Source organism: Capricornis sumatraensis, chromosome 2, assembly GCF_032405125.1.
Source record: "Capricornis sumatraensis isolate serow.1 chromosome 2, serow.2, whole genome shotgun sequence".
NCBI classification, from domain to species: domain Eukaryota; kingdom Metazoa; phylum Chordata; class Mammalia; order Artiodactyla; family Bovidae; genus Capricornis; species Capricornis sumatraensis.
This window is the reverse complement of record NC_091070.1, coordinates 54,510,093-54,534,609: the sequence shown is the minus strand read 5'-3', so window position 1 is coordinate 54,534,609 and position 24,517 is coordinate 54,510,093. Positions and strand designations below refer to the sequence as shown.

The window sequence follows — 24,517 nt, the reverse complement described above, 5'->3', positions numbered from 1 at the left end:
AATTTTACCTGAGATTACATTTCCAGTAAAGTTTTAAACCATTCTGTTCTCCATCTGGGAGACAAGTAAGCATGTTATGCCATTGGTGCCTTTGAAGGAGATTCTTGTTCCTGCTGAGTATCCTTTGAGCCTAACTAGGTAATGTAAACTAAGGTTTTAGAAAAATAAGCACTATTGATCTGTTACTGTTTGAAAAAATTGAGGATGTTTCAGAACACATTATGGGGAACAAGTGTGTATACCTGTGGCAGATTCATGTTGATGTATGGCAAAACCAATATAATATTGTAAAGTATAACTTTAATTAATTTATGTTATTTTGATGGTTTTCTGATTTATAGTCATGTTTTCTTAGCTACTGCATGCAATTCAATCTTATGTAATAAAAGCTTACTGTTTGTGGTTTTAATATGAAGTCTCTTTCCCACAGGATGAATGTGGACAGTTTCCCTATGATGCAAACATCCAGATACACTGGGTATCATTTCTCGATGGGCGCCAGAGAGTCTTGCTTTTCACTGATGATGTTGCCTTGGTTTCCAAAGCTCTGCAGGCAGAAGAAATGGAGCAGGCCAATCACGAAATAACTTTTTCTCTCCATAGTCTTGGGCTTTCACTGGTCAACAATGAAACCAAGCAGGAAGTTTCATATATTGGGATAACCAGGTATGGGAGAAGAAAGATAAGGTATCAGAAATCTTTAAAAGGCATTAAGTTCATAATATCAAGTTTGATGAGAGTAGACAAATACCTATTTTGAATTTGATGTACTGTACATACCTTTCAGCAAAGCTTACTGAACAGCTGCTTTCACTGCTAGTTGAAAAGCCCCTAAGATAAAATAATGTCTTGGCCCTTATGACAACACTCATTAGTTGGTGGGAGAAGAGGTTTGTTTCTTTCCTTGTTGTTTGTATGTATTTTTTAAATGAATTACAAAAACACTGAAAAAAAAAGCTACAAAGAAGTGTGAACATGTTCTGTGGTTCTGTAGAGGCTGGAGAAACTGGTGTGGGTTGGGGAAGCCAAGAACAATGAATCACATAAATTGGAAAAAAGTTTCACGGAGGCAGTATTTAAACCTGAGTACATGATCTTATTGGACGGTTGTGTAGAACATTTTAATAATGATGGACCCAATTCTTTTCTCTGATTCTGCTTATACTTACATAAGAAAAATATTTGAATTTATCTATTTTGGTTTTTCAATCACACTGACTGTGGTAAAAGACTCATTCTTCTTTGGAGGCTATTGAGGGAAATAATTATCAGGTATAAGCAGTATAGGGTCTACGGATAATAATGTGTTTGGTGAAGTTCAAAATGAAGCAGAAACACGGAGGTCAGATATGTAATGCTCTTTGTGCAGCACCTGGCAGTTTAATTTTGTGAGAAGCGGCTCACCATTTGGTAACCATGCCATGAATGAATGAGAGATTCCCGTTGTTCCACATCCTTGTCAGCATTTAGTATTGTCAGTGTTGCAACTTTTGGCTGTTCTAACAGATTTGTAGTGATCTCTGTTTGTTTTAATTTGCAGTTACCTAATTACATATGATGTTGAACATCTTTTCATATGCTTTTTTGTTATTTGAACCTCATTTGATGAAGTTCAGATCTTTTGCCCAATTTAATATTTTTTGCTATTGTTGTGTTTTAAGAGTTCTTTGCGTAATTTGGGTACAGTAAGTCTCCTGCATACAAACAAGTTCTGTTCCAAGAGCATGTTCATAAATCCAATTTGTTCTTAAGTCCAACAAAGTTAGCTTAGGTACCCAACTAACACAGTTAGCTATATAGTACTGTACTGTAATAGGTTTATAATACTTTTCACACAGATAATACATAAAAAACAAAAAGTAAAATGTTTTTAATCTTACAGTGTAGTACCTTGAAAAGTACAGTAGTACAGTACAGCGTCTGGCATTTCTTGTGTACCAGCTGCATCACCCCTGCTTTTATGTTTGCTTCTGGGCATCCTGGCTTGAAACAGAGATACTGTACTCTATACAGTACTACACAGTAAAGCACTCAAAATCACAGCCACTGGTAGAAGATGCACACGTGTGACAGTGTATGCCAGACCCGCAAACTGACTTATGTGATTGGACATGTGGACACCTGTTCATATCATTGCAAGTTTGAAACTTAAAGGTTTGTAGGTAGGGGACTTACCATATCAGTGTTTATCAGATGTACGTTTTACAGATATTTTCTCCCAGCCTTTTCATTCTTTTAACAATGTCTTTCACAGAGCAGAAAATTTCAATTTCAGGAAAGTCCCACATCTATTTTTCTTTCATGGATTGTGCTTTTAGTGATGTATTATAAAAAGTCACTGCCAAACCCAAGGTCACTTAGATTTTCTCCTATGTTATATCTAGGAATGTTGTAGTTTGATGTTTGATATTTAGGTCTTCCATTTTGATGGGTTTTTGCCTAAAATATCCCCATATGAGAAAATTTTGCCAGTTCCGTAGTTCATTGATGTCAGTGTGTGATATAAAAACATATCCCCTGCCTCTTTTCCTTATGCACTTTTATATAAAACATAGGTATATTTTGGTGTTTACAATCTCTTGCATAAATGTGATTTTTCATAGGAGTTGTCAGTTGCGACAGTTTGGAGTTGACTGAAAATTCCACAACCTAAATTATGCATTTAATTTAATTAATTTTCTTTGTGAATTATTTTAGTTCTGGTGTTGTTTGGGAGATGAAACCAAAACAGAAGTGGAAGCCATTTAGTCAAAAGCAAATAATTTTATTGGAAAAGTCCTATAAGAAATATCTAGAATCAAGAGACTTTGGCTGGATTAAACTAGATGATAATTTTGAGGTATACCAAATTTGTTTTTTTTTCTTATTTATGTATTATGTTGCCAGTGGTGGTAGTAAATAAAATTTCGCTATCCAAGTAAATACATGTATGCAGAAACTAATTTGTTAGTAGCATTAGTATGACTAAGAAAATTTATTAGCACATTTTAAATTAAAATATACTGTTCATCATATACTGTAAAACATTATTTAAACATGTTTCTTATCTGCATTTTTATAATTTTCTATATTTGCAAAGCAGATAGTTTCATGTAACTTGTTTTTAGGAAAATTATGGAGAAATCAACATTACTTATTGAAACTTCTATTCTGAATGATATCAGTATATTGCTATAGGCTGTGAAGACTTGTGTATCTCAGTGATGAAAACCCTATAAAAAACTTGCCCAATTAAATTCATTAAATGTAAATTATTTTAGGACATGAGTAGATGTCCACAAATAAACATGTGCTCTACACAGGGCCCTACGTTATTAAAACTGAAAGTCACTTTTGCTTCGGGAAGAGCCCAGAAGCCTGACCGAAGTTTCAGCCGTGCGGTGTGGGCTCCTCTCTGTCTCTGATGGTGGCATTTGCATTGTCACCATGCCTGTTTCCCACCCCCACCCTCATCCTTACGAATGCTGGTCATGCTAAAACGAAAGAGCACGATTCAGTGAGTGTCAGACATAAGTAAGCTATTACTATTCACTGTTTAACTTTGTTAAAGCATAAGTGTTATCTGGAATTATTCATTACTGTTGAAGTGTTTTGGAGAAGGAAATGGTAACCCGCTCCAGTATTCCTGCCTGGAGAATTCCATGGACAGAGGAGCCTGGCAGGCTACAGTCCATGGGGTTACAAAGAGTTGTATTCAACTGAATGACTATCACACACTCACTCATTGAGGTTTTGAAAAAAATAAAAAGCATGGCTTATGTTCTTTAAGTACAGTTTATATCACTGAAAGTATATTTTCCACATAACCTTAGTTATGTAATGATTCTGCTTCAAACATCTCAGCTGTAGATCATCTTAAGGTAGATCTTTTGATTAGACCTAGAAATGAGCATTTTTCTTTTTCAGTTTGTGAGTGAGTGGATATTTAAAATGGTCTACGCTGCTAATACCAGTTCATCACAAGCACATCTGCTTTTTTCCCAGGTGAATTTTGGCAAGGACCCGATGGAAATGCGCCTCCCTTCTCGGTGCTCTATAAGGCGACATTTTTTATCAGGAATTCAAGTTGAATACAAGCAGTCCCCTCACCAAAGAAGTTTAAGGGCCAGATTGTATTGGCTTCAGGTAACATTGTCATCCTATTCAAATCAGTTTTGGAATCTTGCGTCTAAATTTTTTTTTTTTTTTCACAAGGTTCTGTCAAGGGATTAGATCTGATAGAGTGCCTGAAGAATGATGGATGGAGGTTCATAACATTGTACAGGAGGTGGTGATCGAAACCATCCCCAAGAAAAAGAAATGCAAGAAGGCCATATGGTTGTCTGAGGAGCCCTTACAAATAGCTGAGAAGAGAAGCGAAAGGCAAAGGGGAAAAGGAAAGATATACCCAGCTAAATGTAGAATTCCAAAGAATGGCAAGGAGAGATAAGAAAGCTTTCCTAAATGAACAATGCGAAAATACAGAGGAAAACAGCAGAATGGAAAAGACTAGAGATCTCTTCAAGAAGATTAGAGATAACAAGGGAACAAAGATCCATCTAGTCAAAGCTATGGTTTTTCCAGTAGTCATGTATGGATGTGAGAGTTGGACTATAAACAAAACTGAGCACCGAAGAATTGATGCTTTTGAACTGCGGTGTTGGAGAAGACTCTTGAGAGTCCCTTGGACTGAAAGGAGATCAAACCCGTCCATCATAAAGGAAATCAATCCTGAATATTCATTGGAAGGAATGATGCTGAAACTGAAACTCCAACACTTTGGCCACCTGATGTGAAGAACTGACTAATTTGAAAAGACCCTGATGCTGGGAAAGATTGGAGGTGGGAGGAGAAGGGGACGACAGAGGATGAGTTGGTTGGATGGCATCACTGACTCAATGGACATGAATTTGAGTAAGCTCCAGGAGTTGGTGATAGATAGGGAGACTTGGCTTGCATGCAGTCCATGGAGTTGCACAGAATTGGACAGGACTGAGCGACTGAACTGAACTGAACTGAAGGGAACATTTCATGCAAAGATGGGCACAGTAAAGGACAGAAATGGTATGGACCTAACAGAAGCAGAAGATATTAAGAAAAGGTGGAAACAAGAATACACAGAACTATACAAAAAAGATCTCCATGACCCAGAAAACCATGATGGTGTGATCACTCACCTAGAGCCAGACATCCTGGATTCCAAAGTCAACTGGGTCTTAGGGAGCATCACTACGAACAAAGCTAGTGGAGGTGATGGAATTCCAGTTGAGCTGTTTCAAGTCCTGAAAGATGATGCTGTGAAAGTGCTGCACTCAGTATGACAGCAAATTGGGAAAACTCAGCAGTGGCCGCAGGACTGGAAAAGGTCAGTTTCATTCCAATCCCAAAGAAGGGAAATGCCAAAGAATGCTCAAACTACCGCACAGTTGCACTAATTTCACATGCTAGCAGAGTAGTGCTCAGAATTCTCCAAGCCAGGCTTCAACAGTACGTGAACCCAGAACTCCCAGATGTTCAAGCTGGATTTAGAAAAGGCAGAGGAACCAGAGATTAAATTGCCAACATCTGTTGGATCATGGAAAAAGCAAGAGAATTCTAGAAAAACATCTGCTTTATTGACTATGCCAAAGCCTTTGACTGTGTGGATAACAACAAAATGTGGAAAATTCTGAAAGAGATAGGAATACCAGACCACCTGACCTGCCTCTTGAGAAATCTGTATGCAGGTCAAGAAGCAACAGTTAGAACCAGACATGGTACAATGAACTGGTTCCAAATTGGGAAAGGAGTATGTCAAGGCTATATATTGTCACCCTGCTTATTTAAGTTATATGCAGAGTACGTCATGTGAAGTGCCGAGCTGGATGAAGCACAAGCTGGAATCCAGATTGCTGGGAGAAATATCAGTAACCTCAGATATGCAGATAGCACAACCCTTAGGGCAGAAAGCAAAGAGAAACTAAGGAGCCTCTTGATGAAGGTGAAAGAGGAGAGCTTGAAAGTCAGCATTCAGGAAACTGACATCATGGCATCTGGTCCCATCACTTCATGGCAGATAGATGGGAGAAACAATCGAAACAGTAACAGCCTTTATTTTCTTGGGCTCCAAAATCACTGTAGATGGTGACAACAGCCCTGAAATTAAAAGACGCTTACTCCTTGGAAGAAAATCTATGACAAACTGAGACAGCATATTAAAAACCAGAGACATTACTTTACTGACAAAGGTCCATATAGTCAAAGCTATGGTTTTTCCAGTAGTCATGTATGGATGTGATGGTTGGACTATAAAGGAAGCTGAGTGCGGAAGAACTGATGGTACTGAACTGTGGTGTTGGAGAAGACTCTTGAGAGACTGCAAGAAGATCAAACCAGTCAATCCTGAAGGAAATCAACCCTGAATATTCATTGGAAGGACTGATGCTGAAGCTGAAGCTCCAGTACTTTGGCCACCTGATGCAAAGAGCTGACTCATTGGAAAAGACCCTGATACTGGGAAAGATTGAAGACAGGAGAGAAGGGGACGACAGAGGACGAGATGGTTGGATGGCATCACTGCCTTGATGGGCATGAGTTTGAGGAAGCTCTGGGAGATGGTGAAGGACAGGGAAGTCTGGTATGCTACAGTCTATGGCATCGAAAAGAGTTGGACATAACTTAGCAACTGAACAACACAAAAATCATAGGTCAAAATTGATATCTTCCTTTTTGTTATAAGTTATTCTCCTTCCACATATCCTGTAGATTCACCATACTAATTATCCAAGGCTAAATGACCATTGAGACTTTAATTTGGCCATATGTTTTCTTATGCAAATTGTTATTTTTAATATTTCTTTGACTTTGTCATCAAATCCCAAATTAAGATTTTCTTTTATTCTTCTAAATGGGAATGATTAGGGCTTTATTGGAGGCTGTTTGTTTGCTTTCTCCCTTCCTGCCTCCCACCATCTCTTGTTTTTAACTATGGATTACTACTTTTTAGGACATTTTCGTTCTCTTTCTCTTAATACCTAACCTGTAATTTCATACACAGTCTTCACTTACATTTTTATTTAAATATAGATAGTTGAAATCTCACATGATCCATTGATACAAATATTTCCATCAATGGTGTTCATGCTCCACAGTTCTAGTGCAATTATGAGAATGTTGATGTATTCCTGTATGTGGAAACTTGCCCTTGGTGAGATATATAAGAAATATAGATTTAAAGAAAAACTTTTAATAGCAGCACGTACAAATACAGATATTATTTATGATGTAATTAGTGGCTTCTTCTGTAATCCACCTCTGAAACAAAAGTTTAAATTAAGTACGGCTGAATCAGTTTTCTTTTCTTTAGGTTGATAGTCAGTTACCAGGTACAGTGTTCCCTGTTGTATTTCATCCTGTGGCCCCTCCAAAATCTATTGCTTTGGATTCAGGTAAGAAAAATTTACGTTGAGATATACTCTATACATAAAAGTTGAATAGATATCATTTTGACCTACTAGAAAGCTTGATTGCCTTTTTCCTGTTTTCTTTCTTCCTTTTAGAGCCCAAACCTTTCATTGATGTGAGTGTCATCACAAGATTTAATGAGTACAGTAAAGTCTTACAGTTCAAGTAAGTAAAGATACCCTTGTTCATCTAAAGGAATTTAAAATGAGAATCTACTTTATGTTAGTCACTTCCAAAACACTTCCAAAGTCACTTCCAAAACAAAATACATTATGTTTTGGAAGTGACTTTTGTATGAAAATTATTTCCACCTGAACGTATCAATCTACTTTATGGTCAAGTGATTTTATATGTTGAAACTTATTTTAATAATAGCCTCTATATATTTTAAAGTGTAAAATTCCTTCAACCACTTCTCTCCTTTGTAACTTCCGTTAGAATATAAAATAGTGAAATATAAATGATGTGTTTGAGAGATATGTTCTTTAATTCCTGTGGACTTTAAAAATTAGATAATATATGCTACATCATCATTGTTCTTATATCTTCCATAACATGGTAAATACAGCATTTGGAACTTTTAAATGCTAGGTGTTAATATAGCAGTATTACCCCTAGTGAAACTTTTACTTTAATTAAAAAAAAAAAGATCTCAGTCTAAATAAACTTCGATCTTGCTAACATAATCCTTGTTTTAGAGATCACGGAACAAGATCTTGCTGTGGTTTTTGGGCAAAATCCAAGTTTTAACATGGAAAATTACAAGGTTTGATAAAACGCCTTTTTCATCCTTAAGAAAGCTTTTTCTATTAAAAATTTTTTTTTTCCCTTAGGTATTTTATGGTTCTCATTCAGGAAATGGCCTTAAAAGTTGATCAGGGATTTCTAGGAGCTATTACTGCGCTGTTTACCCCAACAACTGACCCTGAAGCTGAAAGAAAATGGGTAATAATTTTTATTTCTTGGGAATATTATGAAAGATCAACCATTCTTTTCAATAATTGTTGTAGAAAAAAATTAAAATAGAAAATCTCGATTAATTTTTTTCAGACAGAGTTAATCCGGGAAGACTCTGATGCTATAAACACAGAATTAGTGGGGACCTCAGTGACTGATACATCCATTCTTAGTTTCTTTGAACATTTCCATATTTCTCCTATAAAGGTTTGTTATAATTATTACTTTGAAAATTTGACAGAAGTATTGTAGAACTTTTAAAGGCTATGTATACAGATGTGAGTTTTAATTTGTTATATCTAATATTTGGAGGGGAATTTTGTTTGATTAATGGAAATAATTAAGACAGTTCTCTGTAACATATGTACAGCCACAATTCCCACAGAGAAACCACCAGAGCATGATCTCTAGTCTTGAATTAATAACCCCTTTCTTCAAGGAAGAAGCTGACAAAAGCATTTCTTAATTAAGCAAAGAAGTGCTCACCAACATTTAATGTTGTGGTTGTGCTTTGTAACTCCTCACTGTCTGAATAGAAAGCTATAATGGGTGTCCTAACCAGAATGTGAAAACGCTGAAGTTGCTGTTACACTGTTGATGTGGTATTTTTCACCCTTCCAAAATTTGATTGTAACTAGAGGAGTGGAAAATTGGATACCTTTCACTTGCCTGATTTTGTCCTTTATGAACCCATTTCCTTGTCTCCTTTTGTTATTCTTTTTAGCTTTTCTAGGAAAAGGTGACTGCTTAGAGAATCCACAAATGCAATCAGCCATAAAGCTCTAAACTTGTGTAATGGGCCAGATTTACAATTAAGTAACTCTTTAAAAATATTGATGATCCTTTACGTTCTCAAAAACTGTTAATAGCACAATATTGTCAGTTGCATTCACCAGTCCATTCAGCTAAGTGAATGGATTTATAAAATGAAATGATTATTTTATTTATTTAATTAATTAATTTTAAATTGATATATTAGTTTGGTGATATCAAATATATTGATAGTGTTAGGTTCAAAATTGATATTGTTTTATGTGATGAGTTATATACAATTTCTTTTCCATTATTAAATGAAAATCAGTTCTTTATGAGATTGGACAATACCTTCAACAAATTATTAACTGAAGACCTGCTGTTGAAGTTGCTGTTGAAGATATAAAATGACTTCATGGGGTTTATAATCTCCATGGGGTATATCAGGTTTATAATTTACCTATACATATTGTGACTCAGTGGTAAAAATCCTCCTGCCAAGCAGGAGACACGGATTCAATCCCTGTGTCGGGAAGGTCCCCTGGAGAAGCAAATGGCAACCCACTCCAGTATTCTTGCCTGGCGAATCCCATGGGCTGAGGCAGGTTACAGTCCGTTCAGTCACAGAGTTGGACTTGACTGAGCGACTAAATAACAATGTTTTTAGGCGCACTGGGAATTGTCCCATAATGTTGAATAACTAAAATCATGACTGTCGTGGTCATTTCTTACTCTGTAGGAAAAGGCTGGATCTCTTTTCACCTAAGATTGCCTTTCATGGATCCCAGCCCTCTCTAAGTCTGCAGATGGACAAAAGTCCACATGAGAGAAAAAATAACACCCAGGCTTTCCTGGCTTTTCCATAAGTCCCCTCTATTGAGCTCTCTATTGAGGGAGAATGCCTAGAGAACTGGCAGAATGAGAAGGCAGAGTTATCTGCTTTACTTAACACACATTGAATTACCTTCTGCCTGTATCTTCTGGCGCTATCTCACTAATGTTAGTGCAGCACGAAGCAGAAGAAGCTAAATGGGAATGTGAAAATCTCATGGTTAAGTCCTGAGTTGAAGGGGTTGTGGAAGCTGAAAACCTTATTATTCTTTTAACCATTTGTTTGGAACTTGCTAAAGTGTTGCCATAATTGTCATGCTGTTGTTACTTGTCCTCGTGTAATTATACTGCAGTTATTCTTAATTGTTACTAAAAGTTATTTATCTTGTAGAAATGATTATCCATTATTTTAAGTTAGACTGCTGGTAGGCCAGTTGACATTTTTTTCCTCTTGAAATGATTATGCTGTTTTTGCAAAGTGTTGTTTTGGTTTCCTCCATATAAACACAATGTTATTTATAAAGTTTGAATGAAATTATGTTTCAGTTTTGGGGACAAATTGATTTGTATTTTATTAGAAAGTAAATATGAGGATCAGAGCTGTTCTGTGTAATATATAGAGTAACAAATAATAGTTTTCTTTAGGATTCTGATTGAAAGGTACATTTGTTTGTGTCTGGACAATTTGGTGTCCACGTATGTAAATATTTTTGTTTTTAGTTTTCATTTATTGAACATTATTTTCCTTTTAGTTGCACTTGAGTTTGTCTTTGGGTTCTGGTGGTGAGGAATCAAACCAAGAGAAACAGGAATTGATTCCAATTCATTCTGTCAACCTGCTATTGAAAAGCATCGGTGCTACTCTGACTGATGTGGATGACCTTATATTCAAGTAAGAGTTCTATTGAAGTGTGTTAGGAGGTTTTTATGCCAAGATGCTGTTTCCGGATATTCATTCTTTTCATTTGTGCTAGAAGTTACCTTAGAAAAGTGGTAATTCTTACTACTTACATTTTCAATATTTTGGACCCATTCTAGTTTGGACTCATAAAGACAAGGTAAAGAGTCTAATATTTCTTTCAGTTATCAGCATCTAGATAATTCATGAATATAGTATAAACATTGAATTATTTTAGTAGTATGTTATAAATGGACCATGTTTTAAGTGAAATTGTATTTAGAAATATATAGCAGTAGGATTAGATTTCAGTATAATTTGTGGCAAAGTATAGATAATAGCTCCTTGCTACCTTTCATATAAGAATATTTGTGTGTGCCAGATACATATAAATTCAATGAATATTTATTGAATTGATAGTCAACAGTGGTATTAGAGAAAAAAATTCATTAATACTATTTTTACCAGTACACTAGCAAATTTTGTAGGAATCAAAGGCTTAACTATTAAGTTCAAATGGAAAGAAAAAGACTAAGGAAAAATAGAAGTTAATTGCTATCAAATCTCTAAATAAAAGGAAACCTTCCTATGTTTAAAAGCAATGGAAGAAATCCTGATGGAAAAATAAAAATTAATTTGACTACATAAAAATTAGACTCTTAAAATCAATGAAAATAATTTAAAAAACAAAGAACTGGGATGATATGACAAGTATAGCAAAAGATTAATAGTTTAATTTTTAACCTAAAAATTCGAATGCCATAGGTACTAGAGAACAACGTGAACTAATTCATAAAAGGGAAGATACGTGGCTAATAGATATTAGAAATGTTTAGTTTTATTGCTTATCAAAGAATATATGCAAATTAAAGCAAATTATCAAAGATTTCAACATATGAGAAATCCTAGTACTAGAGAGAAGTGCATCTAAGAAATGGACTTGTTTTTTTTCATCATATGTACAAGTGGAAAGGGGTATATATCAAGAGTCTTAAATGTTTTTGTAGGCTTTCAGTCAGTAATTATTTTGGGTAGGAATTCAGTCAGAAAATAATCTTGAAATGCAACCAAAGTTATATTCAGAATACACATGGCAACTCTGATTATTATGTCAAAATTTGGAAATATCTGATCATGAAAGAATTGTTTGACCTATCCACATGGAATGCTATGTTATTAAAAATGGTTATATCAAAATTTGAAAACCTAAAAGAATATTTATCTAAAATGTTGAGTATAAAAATGCATACAGAGTGTTTTAATATTTTTCAGTTGCATAGAAAAGAAAGAATTTGAAGTGGAAAATGAGGAAAAGAAAAAGTTTAAGAAAAAAATTCACTGTGTAGTGGGATTATGGTCAACTTTTTACTCTGTATGTGTTTATGAAAGATTTGCATGACAATGTACTATTTTATCATGGTTTTGGCATCCTAATATTTAATATCTCAAATTACATGTACAAACCTAATTGTGACTTAGAAATGATTACCACTGAAATTTTAAGTCTTTTTGTTTTTTCCAAAAAATAATCTTAGTACTTTTGACTCTTTCTCCTCCCAGACTTGCTTATTATGAAATTCGGTATCAGTTTTACAACAGAGATCAGCTCATGTGGAGTGTTGTTAGACATTACAGTGAACAGGTAACTTCCTGTTGTATTAATAGTAGCTCATACGGAAGATACTTCATAATATAAAAGCAAAGCATTTCTGTGTGACTGTAGTGGGTGACATTTACCTAACTTAGTGCAGTTCACAATCTCATTACTTAGTAGTTTTCTGGAATGGTTAACTTCTGTTTCTTTAATTCCACCCCCCTCCCGCCCCACCAACTATATAAACCTTTTAAAAAGTTTGCTTTAGTGTTTTTTCCTTTTGCAATTATACATTTACCACTTTGAGAAAGAATAGTGATTTAAGGATCATTACATTTTATTCCTTCGGTGACTATAGTTTCTAAGCATAGTGTAGTAGAATTGCGAGGAAGCCAAGTTCCTCTTACTGATGCCTGTTACTCCATGGTTTGAAGTCTGTGCACAGAGACATAGTAGCTGTTTTGGGGGCACCAGAGTGCCATTGGGCTTCCCAGGTGGCATAGTGGTAAGAAACACACCTGCCAGTGCATAGATATAAGAGACGCAGGTTCTGTCCCCGAGTTGGGAAGATTCCCTGGAGGAGGGCATGGCAACTCACTCCAATATTCTTGCCTTGAAAATTCCATGGGCAGAGGAACCTGGCGGGCTACAGTCCATGGGGTTTCAAAGAAGCGGACAGGACTTAAGCAACTGAGCACACACGCACGAGTACCATTGCTGTGGGTGACATTGCTCTTGCCTTCCTCTGCTGAAAGGTCTTTTCTCTTACGGTGTTTAAACTTGATTTTTACATGTTCAAATAAGGATATTTTTTCATTTGTCTTTTTGTTTTGATTATCAACCCATTTAGTTCATAGCGATAAATATATATCCATTTAATATGCATACTCAGCCATGCAAGGTCAGTATAATAGACCTCCCAGTTTACAGATGAAAAGAACAGGGCCTATAGAGACTACGCGACTTGTCTAAGGTTATGTAACTGACAAAAGGCCGACTTTGCCTCAAACCTGAGTTCTATCCCATTTGAAAGTCCCATGAAAAGTAGGAGCATAGTGCCTGGAACATAGTAAAACGTCACTGCAGAGTTTTCCTTTAACAACCGAATTTAGTCAGTATCCCACTTTTTCCACATTAGTTCATGATGTATTTTCTTACAGTGGTTGCAAAGAACTTCATTCATTCATTTATTTATTTATTTTCCTGTAGTTCTTGAAACAGATGTATGTCCTTGTATTGGGCTTAGATGTACTTGGAAACCCGTTTGGATTAATTAGAGGTCTATCTGAAGGCTTTGAAGCTTTTTTCTATGAACCCTTCCAGGTATTGGTCTTTTATTTATTTTAAGTGTAGTATAGAAAAACGGATGTTCTACTTTTTATGACAGATAATTCATATTTTAATTGTATCTTGGAACTGAATAATGTTCAAATACCAAGTATATCAATTTTATATATTATAAAAATTACTAGAGATAACATCAAAAGATTGTTTTAGAACTAACTGAGCACTTCTGGTATCTGGGTAATAAAGCATGCCTACATTTTCTAGGATTTAATGTAGTTGTTAGGAAGAGTGCTAAGTAGACTGAGAACATTTCAAAACTGTGTCGCCACCGTGTAAAGAACTAATGGGCATTGAAAGCTGACTTTGTTTCATAGTCAAGCTTTCCTCTAACCTGTTCTCCTCCATTTAAAGGATGCAGGATCCCAGTGTGGTGAGGGTTTCAGAAGGACAAAGCAAAAAGAATAAATGGAAAAACAAGAGAGCCCAAACTGTGTGGGCTGCTAGTCTTGCTGTCAGTGTGGCTTGCTTTAACAGTCTGATGGCACTTGGTCCTGGAAGGCCAATTTCCAATGTTGACTGAAGCCAATGATTTATTCCTCTCCAATTTTTGTCATCGTAAAGGGTTGACATCTTAAAGGGTTGGTAAGATCATGTGGGTTAAAAGTATCTTCAAACACAATAGGTGTTCCATCAGTTTGGGGATTAGAAGGTGAAAACTGTCAGCACAATGCTGACGTATCTTTGCGATTCTGTATCTTCATGGAAATTCTGAAATACTAGATTCAAAGTCTTAAACGTATTTAAATTTTAAGTAGCAAACTTTTTTTAAATTTTTGACCAGGGTGCTGTTCAAGGCCCTGAAGAATTTGCTGAGGGGTTAGTAATTGGAGTAAAAAGTCTCTTTGGACACACAGTAGGTATGTATTACATATTTGTGTGTGTATGTGTATAAATATAATAATTTATATTTTTATGTTATTAAATTCATTGTTTATAAAAATAAATGACTATGTTTAAGAAAAGAGGGTTTCGCTGTATAATAATCCTTCTAAAAGATGTGTTCACTTGTTCTTAAATGGAAAATAATTTGACATTGACCTGCTGAGGTGGTTTTTTTTTTTATGTCATAGATTTGTTAATCAGTGTACTTGCAATAGTTTTATTCCTCTTCTTGCTGAGTGGGAACTGGATACAATCAATATCTGCCTTTTTGTATAGGAGACAGAATTTTAAGCACCTGTTGGTTTCAAGCAGCCACATGCTCTGTATTGCAATAATGCTCTTCAAAGAAACAGTGTGATTTACTTCTCTGGGCCTTTTGATAGGTGGTGCAGCAGGAGTTGTATCTCGAATCACTGGCTCTGTTGGAAAAGGTTTGGCAGCAATTACAATGGACAAAGAATATCAGCAAAAAAGAAGAGAGGAGATGGGTCGGCAGCCTAAAGATTTTGGTGACAGCCTGGCCAGAGGGGGAAAGGGCTTGCTGCTTGTAAGTCTCCTGTGGAATCCTCAAGAAATACTAACTTACAGATACACTTTAGCATATGTACTGGTTGTGTGGCACGTGGAACACTGCTTGTAAGTAAGTCTGTCAGAGCAACAGTAGTGATAAATTGCACACTTTCTGTTTCCTTTTTTGTTCTTCTTTCCCTTTATCACCATCAGTCTACCCTAACCGCCCACCCCCACTCCAGTTCCTAGACTTTGGCACTTGGGCTGGAGTGGAAACTATAATGATGGCAGATTAGCGCTAGTGTGGAAGGTGGGGAAGTGGAGCAGAGGAACGTGGAGGTAACTGGAGGGAGAGAGTCGGCTTCAGGTCATCATCAGTCAGCCGCTTCTGTAGAAGGCAGGTGCACAGGTTACGTGTCATAAACCAGGAACTACCTTTCATTACTTTTCAGTACTATACCATTCAGTTATACAGGTAATACATGACTATCTTCCGTATGAGTAATTATAAGAACTTCTAAGTTATTTTTTTTAAGTGAGTAATGGGAACCTAGGTAAGGCTATAAGGTACTCTTTGATTATCCCTCTCCTCTTCCTAGAGGTATCTGATCTTTTCAGTTTAGTATACATCCTTCAGTTATTTTTCTGTGTGATATACAGCTATTTTTAGTTACTAACACTACTTGAAAGTTATGTAAAGAATGCACGAATACTACTTTTTAACTTTTGAAATTAACTCAGTAGACTGTTAACTGCTGTGTCTGTGCCTGTGATTTCTAATGTGTATCGTCTCCTCTAAAGCGCTTTACTTGTCAGGTTAGTTACTGTCCATGAGAGGTCCCTTCATTTTCAGTTTTCCACACTTGCACTAAATTATGGAGTAACTTCATTGGAATTTATAATTAGATCTCTAATTTTCTCAACTCAATAATTTTACTGATATGGAAACTGAGGCTTAAAGAGATTGCATCAACTAGAGAATCCCATGGACAGAGGAGCCTAGTGGGCTAATGTCCACTGGGTCACAGTGAGTTGGACATGACTGAAGTGGCTTAGCATGCACGCATACACATCAACTGGTGATTGGTGTCAGAGTCAGATGGAAAAAATTTTCACCTGCTTTACTCTTCTGTTATAAAGTTCTGCTTCTATAAAGCGCTTCATTTAATATGTGCTATGAGGTAGTATTTTAAAAATCAGAGAACTCACTTATATGCGCATATTCTCTGTCAAGTCCTTGTTTTTTTTTTAAAAAAAGTTATTCCTGTAATAATATGTCAGTAGAGACCTCTAGTGGTTGGTTTAAAATTAAGCACCTTCCATTCAGGCTTGACTTGATCTATGATTTCTCTCTTAGGGAGTCGTTGGTGGAGTGACTGGAATAATAACAAAGCCTGTGGAAGGTAGGTGGAGAATGTTTCCTTTCTGTACAAAGTCTGAAGAGTTGATACATGGTAAAAGTAATACATATTATTGTTAGACTGGATTCTGTTGGACTCTCAATAGCAATTGACTTTTTTAAAATCCTAGTTTAAAAAGCACATTCTTTATTGAGTACAATCCCTATCAAAATCCCAGTAGCTTCTTTTTTCAGAGATTGATGAACTGATTCTAAAATGTATATGGGAATTCAGGGGAAGCCTGCATAGCAAAAACATCTGGGGAAAAAAATAGTGAAGTTGGAGGACTTATACTATCCAGTTTTAAAACTTACTGTAAAGTTAAAGTAGCTATGACAGGTGTTGCTGGCATACAGATACACATATAGATCAATGGAGTCGAATTCATATTTCAGAAATATATGTTTATTGTTATGGTCGATTATGTTTTGACAGGGGGGCCAAGATAATTCCATAGAAAAAGAATAGTCTTTTCAACAAACAGCACTGGGACAACTGGATATAAAGATAGAGCTTATATATGTGACCCAGCAATTCCACTCTTAGGTATATACCCAAGGGAATTGAAAGCCTCTGTTTGGTCAAAACCTTGTACAGAAGTGTTTATAAAAATATTACTCATAATAGCCAGAATGTAATAGCAAGCCAAATGTCCATCTGCTAATGCATGGATAAACAAAATGTGGTATACGCCATACAAATGGGTTAACATCCATTTGTAAAAAGAAGTCAGGTATTGATACAAGTACAAGATGAATGAACCTTGAAAGCATGATTCTAAGTGAAGAAAAGCCAGTCACAAAAGGCCACATATTGTATGATTCTATTTGACTAGAATAGGCAAATCCATACAGATAAAAATTAGGTTAGTGATTGCCTAGATCTGCAGCATAGGGAGGAAGGAGGTAAACTGCATAGAATTGGGAAGAGGGTTTGGGGAAAAATGGGAAATGATTGCTAATAGGCATGGGCTTTCTTTTTGAAATAATGCAAATTTTCTAAAATTGATTATGGTGATAGTTGCACAGCTGTGAATATACTTTAATTTGTATACTTTAATGGGTGAATTATATGGAATGTGAATTATATTTTTTTAAAGTTCTTATATTTTTTAAAAAGTACACTTCTTGAAAAATCTCCTGATGGTTGGCAATAATAATAATATTTTCTGGTCAATTCTTAGATCCTCCAGTCATAGTTACTAACTAAACTGTATCGCTAGCTGTAAAACTTGAGTATGCCTTGGGATTACCTTGGGGGTTTGTGAAAATGCAGATTACTGGCTGGGAGTGGGGCCTAATAATTTTGCATTTTTAATATACTTTGAAAACCACTGTTTTATCACAGGTTAGGACTAAATTTAACCTCTTTAGAACGTCAAATTCTAGGAGCTTCCTGGGTAAAACCATTCGGCATTTGACTTAGACGTTTGTTGAGTTCGAAGTTGCTGATTTTAAAATCTTTATTCATTGTCTGGTTTTATGAAGGTGCCAAAAAGGAAGGAGCTGCTGGATTCTTCAAAGGGATTGGAAAAGGGCTTGTGGGTGCTGTGGCTCGTCCAACTGGTGGAATCATAGATATGGCCAGTAGCACCTTCCAGGGGATTCAGAGGTAATTAAATGTACACCATGTACAGGCCATGTGTCTATGTGCTGATTGTTGTTGTTGCTGCTGCTGCTGCTAAGTCGCTTCAGTCATATCCGACTCAGCGCGACCCCATCGACAGCAGCCCACCAGGCTCTCCTGTCCCTGGGATTCTCCAGGCAAGAACACTGGAGTGGGTTGCCATTTCCTTCTCCAATGCATGAAAGTGAAAAGTGAAAATGAAGTCGCTCAGTCGTGTCCAACTCCCAGTGACCCCATGGACTGCAGCCCACCAGGCTCCCCTGTCCATGGGATTTCCCAGGCAAGAGTACTGGAGTGGGGTGCCATTGCCTTCTCCGCTGTTTGTTGCTAGGAGTACATAAGTATGCTAAATACTCTGCCTGCTCTTAAGGACCTTAAAGTCTGATTGAGAGCTCTTACTGGTCCACAAGGTAGAGCGCCCCCAGAGAGGAGTAAGAAGAGGCTTTTTTTTTTATGGCTCAGTTTCTCTTTTATTTGACAAATGGTTGTTGGTCCTTACTATATGCCAGGCACTGTGCTAGACACCATGGATACAAAGAGTGGATGGCCTACTCCCTGCCTTTATTATTAAGAAAAGGTGAGGGAACATGAAGTCAAACTGACCTGGTTTTAATACTTGTCACATTATTTTGGCAAGTTATTTAAAATTACTGTTTATCAAATATTGATATATTGTGTTACATAGTGGAGCTTCCCTGGTAGCTCAGTTGGTAAAGAATCTGCCTGCAATGCAGGAGACGCAGGTTTAATCCCTGGGTTTGGAAGATCCCCTGGATAAGGAAATGGCAACCCACCCCAGTATTCTTGCCTGGGAAATCCCATGGACAGAGGAGCCTGGCTGGCTACAGTCCCTGGATCACGAGAGTCTGACAAGACTCAGCATAGTATTCATGGTTCATATGTTACATAGTATAGTGGTTGAATCAATACAATGATACATTTATGTTATTTTGAGAGATTCTCATGTGTTTTCTTATATGTGCTTACACAGGGTGGCAGAATCAACAGAGGACGTGTCCAGGCTCCGTTCCCCTCGCCTGATCCATGAAGACGGCATCATTCGCCCTTATGACCGACAGGAGTCTGAGGGCTATGACATATTTGAGGTATAAATTCTGTTCTTTACCGTCATGAGTGAAATTGAATTTTAAAGATTTCTATGGTCAGAAATCTTCATGGCTGGTTCCTAAAGTTCCTGATTCATGAACTTCTTTAAAGATTACACAGGAAACAATGGTATGCAGGGTAGAATTTGACTATTTGTTTTATTTTATTAGCATAGTGTATTAAATAGGAGTAACTCATCATTTAGTTCTTTTTTGCACAGGATCAAAGCTTTTTAGTGTAAAAAGGATAATGTTGAAAGTAGTCATAGGCTTTATTACTGTTTGTATTGAGCACCTTTCATTTATGTTGTTAAACTTCAGTCCTCTGCTTATAGCTAATTATTGGAATTTCGCTGCTTCCTTTTCTCTCAACCAAATTAATTTATTTGGCCTGTATTGTAAATCTAGATTTATTCAGGTAAACAGAAGCTGGAGGAGAGAAAAAAAGATTATGTACAGTTATAATCTTTTGTTAAAACCTTGAAACTTTTTTGGAATTTTTTTTGGTGTATATTTTAATTTTAATTTTGTAATGTAAACAATACATATGTAAAATGCTATTCTCTCATGACTAGCTTTCCTCCAAAATAAAATTTTTAATATTTTTCTACTTTGACTTTAAAATAAAATGACTCTTCATTGTTCTTAGCCTTTGGTTTTTATAGTATGTGATTACATTTTACCTTTCTGCATGCTTCTAACTTTATTTTCTTTCTTTTTTCTGCCTACACAGCAAGAACTGGAAATGCAGGAGTAAATGTTTTGTATACTACTACTTGATTTCATCCTTAAAAATCAAAACAAATTCTGATATTAATTGACTGTCCTGATTTATTTAGAGTGAGAGTCCACATTCTGATGAAATTATCTTTACATTTCTTACCTCTCTCTGAACTTTTTATTGTAGTGGTTTGGCTACAGATAAAAACTGTGATATTCCTGGTAATATTGTACAGGAATAAGAGGTCAATATAAAAGATGAAAAGATACAGGAAATCAACTTTGTTTTATATTTAGTTGGGGGGATACTTTATTGAACTTTTACTATCATCCTGAGAATTTCACCTTTTCTTATGGTATTCATATGCATTTCTGGTAAAGTTGCAAAAAAAAAAAAAAGAATAATTCTTATGTCCAATCTGTGTGTTCTTTATATTTATGAGTCCTGCTGATAGAATTACATAACTGTGTTTCATAAATCACCATAAATTTACTCAAGTTATGAAAATATTGATTGGGGCATGTATTTTAAGAAATGAAGTATCACTTGCTCTGGGCTTCCCTGGTGGCTCTGTGGTAAAGAATTTGCCTGCCAGTGCGGGAAACTCAGGTTCAATCCCTGGGTTGGGAAGATCCCCTGGAGAAGGAAATGGCGACACACTCCAGTATTCTTGTCTGGGAAATCCTGTGGACAAAGGAGCTTGGCGGGCCACAGTTTGTGGGGTCACAAAGAGTCAGACACAATGGAACAACAACAGTCAGCTGCTCTGGATCAGTCCCTCAACCCCAAATAAGTATTGGCGCATCAGTTTTGAGAATTTATTCCCTTGCCTCTTTTTCTATTTTAACTTCTCTATACCCTTGCTAGATAAATCACCATCATTTTCTAATTATGTTATGTACAGTCTTAGCCCTTCGTATTTATACTTTTTAAAAATTAAGTCTCTTTATTGGTTATGCTTATTTCACAATTATTAGTTATAAAAATAGAAGTTGAACATGTAATTAAGCAGATTACTTATGTGGCTTTTGGATTGATAGATGTCTTTATATTTAAAAACCAATCTCTTTTGCTTTTAAATCCTTCAAGAGGATGCATAATCCTAATGGAAATTTTAAAAATATAAACTATGATTTCGAAATTAGCATCCCCAGAGTAAATTTTCAACATGTTATATTTTGATTTCTCTTTTTTCTATAATTGATAAAAATATTAGATTTAGCAGTATCTTATCTAGCAGTTTTCGTGTTTCCTCCCAAAATTGGAAACAAATTATGAACTTAGATTTATTGTGTTTTACACTTAAAGAGAATAAAGCTGTTAACATACAACTGTTCAGTTTCATTATATATTTTTAAACTATAGTTATCAAAATAATAAAGTAAATGCTTCGTATTTGAAGCAAGCACTTTAAAGAAGAATTTGCGGCCCCACCAACTGTAGCCCACCAGCCTCCTCTGTCCATGGAATTCTCCAGGCAAGAGTACTGGAGTGGGTTGCCATTCCTTCTCCAGGGGATCTTCCTGACCCAGGGATTGAACCCAGGTCTTCTGCATTGCAGGCAGATGATTCTTTACCGTCTGAGCCACCAGGGAAGCTTCCTATTTGAAACAAGCACTTTAAAATAGAAGAATGACATCCAAAGACTAGCCTAAAATTGTAGCTGACGAACTTTTCTTGTGCCTAGATAATTGAGGGTTGGCAGAAATGGCGCCTCATATACAGTTTCTATGAGAATCAAGCACAGTAATTAATTCAAGATTCTGTCTTAAATCATCACTAATAATTATTCTTTCTTAGGTAAAAGTAGTATTTTTCAGTTTTCCTGGAAATATTACTTATACAATCTTAATGAGACTTCTGGGAAATTTTTCCTTCATTGTTTACATTTTGATTGTGTAGCTCTTTACAGTGTTCCTTTCCTCATGATTTCCCTTTTTTCCAACCGCATGTCAGTAAGCACAAAACTTCAAGAAACTTTATTATTTTAGCTAAATATAGTCATTGTGTGTGATTTAGTAGTTTCGTTAAGATATGAGAACTGGAAGAAATAGAATGATTATACATTAAAAGAGCTTGGTAACTTTTTTCCATGAGTAGCAAGGGTAGGCGTGGATAGTTAAGAAATTTAGGCTGTTTCATCCCTTACTATCTTGCTGTAATCAGTTAGTTAGGAACAAAGTATTTGATTATCTACACTGTGCTGGATATCCAAATGAAATGAGACTTCTGTCCTTAAGGGACCAAGTATAACAAAATGTGTAAATATTGAAGAGCATTAGAGGGTAAAATTATGTCCTCCTTAGTGCTTATTATAATATGGGTACATTCTAAATAATTTGGAATAATTTGGGAATCTTTGGATTTACCCTCTTTTCTTTTCTCCTGAGTATTGCTCTGCATTCTTTAAGAGTGAGCTTTGAAACTTACTGAATTATATTCTGTGTTTTCATAGAAATCAATATACTCTTCTACCTATCCTCTCTTCTCCCAGAATAATTACCATCTACACACACACACACACACACACACACACACTTACACAGAGACATATATGAAATATATATATATATGTATAGCCAGTTTTTGTTTAATATTCATCTTGCTTCCCATAGTTAATAATTATATAATATTTAAAATGGCCTTCCTTGCTTTTTTGTCTTCATTATATTTTTCCTGGTTCTTAGAAATGCTTCATTTTTAATTCTTGCATTATCTATTGAGCTAACTTTACCTCGTATATTTGACTATTCTCAATTCTTGACATTAGAGCTGTTACCATTATTTTACGTTAATGACACTATGATACTATATATGTGTAATATATTTTACATTAATGATACTATGATACTATAATGATGTAATAAACATCATTACACACATTGCTTTTTCATATCTTGTATTATTTCCTTCGAATTTGCTTGAAAAAATTGAATGCTTTTGCTAAATATTATAAATTATTCTAGTTGCATTTTTGGGAAGGAAGAGTGAATATTTTATAAAGTCATCTATAGAGACTGAATCTCAGAGTGTAGTGGGTTTCAGAAGTGCTGAAAACTAGGTTTCTGTAATGTGTTATGGTGGTAAAATATACTTTAAAAGCTTTAGTTTTTTAAAGTACAAAGTTTATAACTAATGAAAATGCATACAAGATAGTAGAAGATGGAAAGTGAGTAGTATTGTACATTTCATCTCAAATCTAAATATTTTAACATATTTAAACTTCAAGGCTGAAAATAAATATACTAAATGGTTACATTCATTTTAAAGGAATTAAGGTATAAATATTCAAAGATATTAGTTGGTTCACACAAGGAAGATGTGAAACAAGTAACTGGTAAACTTCACTTCTCTCTGAGATTCGTTCTGGAGTTGAGACGTCCATTCTGAGGTTGAGACTCCCTTTCTTTAGAGATTCATCTTTGTTGTTCATGGCTTTTCATAATTGGTCAAAGAATGAGTGGGAACCAAGGATCTTTAAAAAAAAATTGTGTATTTTACTACTGAAATAATAAACAAGTGTGCTTTCTCTGCTTGTGATTATTATTGATTATATTATCCTTTTGATAATATTGATGTATTCTTGGTTATAAATTGTTATTATCTTATTTGTTGGGTATATTTATGTTTTATATTTTCATATATTTTCTCTTCTAATTTTTAATTATGCATTATATATAATGTCAATAATATTTCATTAGCATTAATTGTAAATGTAACTTTATTGATATTTAATGTTTGTTGATTGAGGTCACAATAGTTTTGAGATAATTAAAAAATGTATTTTAATGTGCTACTATTTATACTTGAATTATTTTATGCTTGTAATTGTATTCAGTAATAAATTGTGCCAGCTGTTTGAAATCTTAGAAATTCTTCATGTTTGTATTAAGATTGCCTTTAAGTTTTCTTTTCTACCAGGAATATAATTCTAGTACATACTTGTACTCCTCATGTGTGTTTAATATATAAGACCAAATATTCAACAATATTATCTTGAAACTTTATTATTTTTATTATTGTAGATCAGTGGTTCTTAACCTTTGAGAAGGATAACAGACCCCTTTAAAAATCTGATGAAAAATATGAACTGTCCTCTGGAAACAAGTTCAGAAAAACATTTTCAAAAGTTTGTATTTTTTTAATAGTATTTCATAGGCCTTCCAAAGTCCTTCTAAGGACCCCAGGTTAAGGACCTCTGGAATGTTAATGTCCAGTTTTATACTAGTGTTGGTTCATATAAATGAAATTTGTGATTATTTCTGGTAAAACTGTTTAAAAGTTTCAGAATTATCATGCAACAAAGTGTATTTTATTAGAAGATTGCTTAGTAAGCATTTAATAGTTACTTGACTTTTAAGGCTCAGTGAAAGTTTATTTATAGAAATGCTATGAACATTTTTCTAGCTTCATGTAAAATTGTGCTTTTGGCTTTAATAATTTTTTCCTAACTGGCACTAATATAGAGTA

General features: G+C 35.2%; 1 protein-coding gene across 4 annotated transcripts in view; it reads left to right on the top strand.

Annotated features, from left to right (window-relative positions):
* VPS13C (vacuolar protein sorting 13 homolog C) overlaps positions 1 to 24,517 on the top strand; it is a 180,020-nt gene that overhangs the window by 148,214 nt on the left and 7,289 nt on the right. For 2 of the 4 annotated variants that reach the window (XM_068965196.1, XM_068965195.1), the window contains 16 exons: positions 431 to 666; positions 2,698 to 2,839; positions 3,985 to 4,125; positions 7,325 to 7,406; positions 7,518 to 7,587; positions 8,256 to 8,367; positions 8,473 to 8,586; positions 10,716 to 10,855; positions 12,422 to 12,503; positions 13,665 to 13,778; positions 14,584 to 14,659; positions 15,068 to 15,231; positions 16,552 to 16,597; positions 18,082 to 18,205; positions 19,212 to 19,326; positions 20,060 to 20,083. In XM_068965196.1, the coding sequence (XP_068821297.1) occupies positions 431 to 666; positions 2,698 to 2,839; positions 3,985 to 4,125; positions 7,325 to 7,406; positions 7,518 to 7,587; positions 8,256 to 8,367; positions 8,473 to 8,586; positions 10,716 to 10,855; positions 12,422 to 12,503; positions 13,665 to 13,778; positions 14,584 to 14,659; positions 15,068 to 15,231; positions 16,552 to 16,597; positions 18,082 to 18,205; positions 19,212 to 19,326; positions 20,060 to 20,083 (1,782 nt within the window). Of the gene's footprint in view, positions 1 to 430; positions 667 to 2,697; positions 2,840 to 3,984; positions 4,126 to 7,324; positions 7,407 to 7,517; positions 7,588 to 8,255; positions 8,368 to 8,472; positions 8,587 to 10,715; positions 10,856 to 12,421; positions 12,504 to 13,664; positions 13,779 to 14,583; positions 14,660 to 15,067; positions 15,232 to 16,551; positions 16,598 to 18,081; positions 18,206 to 19,211; positions 19,327 to 20,059; positions 20,084 to 24,517 lie in introns of those variants that run through there. The other 2 variants (XM_068965194.1, XM_068965193.1) reach the window with 1 other exon arrangement.